The sequence below is a fragment of the Harmonia axyridis genome, chromosome 5 (assembly GCF_914767665.1).
Source record: "Harmonia axyridis chromosome 5, icHarAxyr1.1, whole genome shotgun sequence".
NCBI lineage: Eukaryota > Metazoa > Arthropoda > Insecta > Coleoptera > Coccinellidae > Harmonia > Harmonia axyridis.
In genome coordinates this window covers 29,765,451-29,769,899 of record NC_059505.1, presented here as the reverse complement: position 1 = coordinate 29,769,899, position 4,449 = coordinate 29,765,451, and the positions used below count along the sequence as shown (strand labels likewise).

At 32.2% G+C, this 4,449-nt stretch overlaps 1 protein-coding gene across 1 annotated transcript; it reads left to right on the top strand.

The window, feature by feature from the left end:
- The first annotated feature begins 3,173 nt into the window (after positions 1–3,173).
- Positions 3,174–3,821, top strand: LOC123680911. Its single transcript, XM_045619033.1, has one exon. The coding sequence runs from the start codon at positions 3,174–3,176 to the stop codon at positions 3,819–3,821; it is 648 nt and encodes a 215-aa protein (XP_045474989.1).
- Positions 3,822–4,449: the final 628 nt, after the last annotated feature.

The following is a 4,449-nucleotide window of genomic DNA, read 5'->3' as shown; positions in this document are numbered from 1 at the left end:
TTATTTTTTCAACTTCTTCTTTGCTGTTGCATTTGATCAGGATTCCACCTTCTTTGATGTTTTTAACTTGGGTTATTCCTACCTCTAGAGTAGCAGGGTTGCAAGATTTCATTAGGGCTTCTTTAGTAATTGAACTTTCCTGCTTTCGTTTAGGTTTTATCACCAACACCTCTCCTGTTGCTTGAGCATAAGTTTTTGTTTTCGCATTCTGCTTAGCATTTTTTGTAGCAGTTAACTTGTTTTCAATATCAACAATTTTTTCTTCAAATAGTTTTTTTATTTCAGCTATGTTTATACCATTTTTCAAAATCAATTCGATGTACAACAGGCACTGATTACAGTACCATTTTGCATTTGTAGCATTTGATATCGTTGTCCACGCATCATCCGCTAAATTGGCACAATTTGGATGAAATCTCCGCTTGCATAATCCATCGCATAACACGACGAAGTCCTCCAATTTGTTTTCACATTTATCGCAGTTCATTTCCATTTCATCCGATTTACTCTGTGGGAAACACTTCTTGAGTGCGCCACTGGCTGGCATATTCAGAATTCAGCAAAATTGTCCTTGTTTACACAATTTGCCATAAAATATAATAATCAGCGGAAGTGGTTTTCACTGGATCATTTACTGTTTTTAAATGAATATTTCTTCTGTCTTGAAAAATAATCAACAAGATTATTTTCCGATTTAAAACAACTTGAAAACCTCGATCAATTATTAGCCTCGACAAATATCATAAGGAGCACCAAAAAACACGTCTACTCAATATGGAGAGAATACTCATCAATACTCAGGTTGATCAATTAATGTGATTTGATAATATGAAAGAGAAGTTTGTATGATGAGATTGAATTGAAAGTGCCCTTTTGTTACTATGAATAAGTATTCAAATTGAAGCTTCTTAGTTATTTTATGTGAATTGAGAAATTTATTGTTTGTAATAATGGATTGAACTTTAAGAAATTACATTAAAATATCTAGAAATGGATTTTTAAAAGTACTACTAGCTTGTTTCATATTAAGATTAGTTTGACATTTCACCTTGATAATAATTTCAAACTTTAAATCAATGTGTTATGTGAAGGATCAGGGCAAGAAAAAGATTATTTCAGATTGTAGCATCCCTTTTACAATTATATATAGATCATTCAGAAACCACTTGTGAATCTCAAAAAAGATTTCTCTTGGGGTTTCAATATAGAAGGGTAATATCATTCAGTGATTATGGTTAAGTAAACACTCGGGACAATAATAAGTATATGATTGATAAAAAAATTGGAGGACCAATTTTGTCACTTGTATCATAATAAATATGAATTAAATATTTCTTTTTTTTGAATAAGAAATCCAAATTGTTAATTTTTAGGTTTTCTTGCACTCTATAATAATATACTGAATAGTTTAACGATATTACTGGGCAGATGCTCCATTACTAAAAATGCTAATGAGGTAATTTTATTTTCAGATTAGGATATAATGCATATAATAGAAATATAATAAAATCTGTATCAAATTCTTTACAGCATAGAGAATTTTGGCTGTTCAATACAATTGAGAATACACTTTCATTGAGTTATTCTCAATCTGTATTACTCAGACTTTCATTCGCTTAGCATCTGCCGATGTGTGAGTAGCTTGTGCAGTTGGCTCCGTATGCAATAAATTAATTTCACTGTTCAATATTTTTCAACGATTCACTTATTACTACTGTAATCAAAATGTCGACTAGGGCGGCAAAAACACAGAAAAATGATGCCACGGATCTCAATTCGCGCGTTGAAAAAATGGAGGGTGCCTTAGAGACGGGATTGTCTGAACTAAGGAAGCAGATTTCCAAGATTGTTCATAGTTCTAATACTGAACGTGATGATGCTTCCACTCCTGATGCAATAAATGAAGTTATAATGAAGATGGATAACTTTGAAGAATCCATCAGGAACAGTCTAAAGACGCTAAAGGATGATATTGATAATATAAGAACACGAATGGATAGTGAAAGTCAAGAACACTTCAATAGCCAGTTGATTTTCCATGGAATTAAGGAGTCCAAAGATGAAAATATAAACGAGATGATTTGTGAGATTGTTAATGAAAAGGTCCTAAAAAATATGAATGAAAAGATAACCGTGAATGATATACACATTTGTTATCGTCTTGGAAAAAAAAAGGGAACAACATGGGAAACCCAGGTCTGTGTGCGTTCAGTTCGTTCACCGATGGAAACGCGAGATTGTTTACCACAACAAACGATGTCTCAAGGGTTCGAGTGTTGTTATTGGTGAAAAGTTGACTTCCAGTAGGTTAACTTTATACAAAAAAGTGCGTGAAAAGTTCAGTGGTAATTCCTGCTGGACATCTAGAGGAAATATTTTTGTCATCGTTGAAAACTCAATTAAAAGAATTAAATCAGAAACAGATTTGAACAGTATGTAAGTTCAATAACAAATTAACTATTATTATTGTTGTAGTTCGGGGTTTTATGCCTTAGCTGTTAGACTCTTGCTCTACTTCATATCATAATTGTTTTTTTTTTCTATTTTTAATATCCTCAATTACATTTATTGTTTTCTATTTCATAAATCGTTATCTTTCTACAAGCCCTTATATCACCCATTGTTCAAGAGTATTTGTTTGATCAACCTCTATATCTTTTTATTTATAACAGTGTGTACTTTTATAATACATACTTCAATTCATTTATTGTTGATTATGTAAACATTACTCCAATATCTGTTCATCATTCATTCCCTTCAAATTAATAACGATAAAATAGATTAAAATGCAAAATTCAAATTTTCAATCTTTAAATATTGCTCATATGAATGTTCGTTCGTTGGTTCTACACTTCAGTGATATTAAAGATGTATTGATTGAGCGGAGGTTTGACATACTTGGCTTAACAGAAACTTGGCTGAATGAACGAATATTGAGCGAAAACTTATTAATAGACGGTTTTCATTTTGTTCGTGTCGATAGAGGTAGTCGAGGAGGAGGGGTTGGTGTTTATATTAAAAATACTATAGAGTTCAGCATATTAAAAAATACTGGTGGAAGTGAACAAATATGGCTGCTTTTAAGGGTAGGATGTGTTAGAGTTGCGTTCTCAGTTATATATAGGCCACCATTTTGTGATTGTAAATTATTTCTTGATAATTTTGAAACGACAATGGTAGAGATAATTCCAACGGTTGAATATGTTTTTTGTGTGGGAGATTTCAATATGAACTACCTCAATAAGTCCACTACTGAAATGAAACTATTTTTAGAAATTTTGGAGAGCTTCGGCTTGAAACAGATAGTCAATGAACCTACTAGAACAACTCCGAATACATCAACCTTAATTGATTACATCTTAACAAACAACACTGACTTGATTGTTAATACAGGGGTTATCCCAGTTCCGGAAATAAGTGATCATGATTTAGTTCATTGCGTTATTAATCTGAAAGTCGAAAAAACAGGACCCATTTTCAAAACTTCCAGGGATTTCAAACATTTAGATTATGATAGATTTAAAACGGATCTCATTTCTATACCTTGGAATAACATATACGATAAACCGACAGTTGATGAAAAAGTGGAATTTTTGACATCGAATATAATAGCTCTATTAGACTTGCACGCACCTTTCAAAACATATAAAATTTCTAAAAAATATGCACCGTGGCTCACTGATACTTTGAGAGATATAATTCATACAAGAAACCGGGCATTATCTAAATTTAAAAAGACGAGGCAAGCTAATGATTGGAATACTTACAAAAATCTCAGGAATATAGTTACTCAGGCGGTTAAAAAAGAAAAAAATAATTAATATAACCGATATCTTTATAGTCATAACTCTTGTGGAACGCCTTGGACAGGTCTGAGGGAGATGGGTTTCAAAAAACGCAGGAGTGTAAATTTGCCCAAAAACAACGATAATATTGAAAATATAAATAGTCATTTTTTGAAATCTGTACCTGACTTACTACCTGATAATGAACTTATAAATTTTTACTCTGATATAAAAAATCGTGTTAATGATGATAACTTCAGCTTCAAAACTGTAGATGAAATCCAGGTGCTCACAATTATAAGATCCATAAAGAGTAAAGCAGTTGGTCATGATGGTATAAATATTCTTACTTTACAGTTGTGTGTTCCCCATATTCTTCCTCATATAAGACATATTATGAACACTTGTATAAAATATTCCCTTTTCCCAAAACAATGGAAGAAAGCGTTAGTCCTTCCCGTGCCAAAAAATACTGATCCAAAGGACTTGAATGACTTACGACCTATCAGTATATTACCGACCTTGTCCAAAATATTAGAAAAAATCATCAGTGGGCAACTTTGGTTACATTTGAATCGTAACAATATTATTCCACCTGTACAATCAGGGTATAGAGAGAATCATAGTTGCACCACTGCTCTCTTGCACATAACTGATGATATAC

Excerpts from the sequence above, each read along its gene's own strand:
- LOC123680911 (XM_045619033.1), top strand. The coding sequence starts at position 3,174 with ATGGTAGAGATAATTCCAACGGTTGAATATGTTTTTTGTGTGGGAGAT.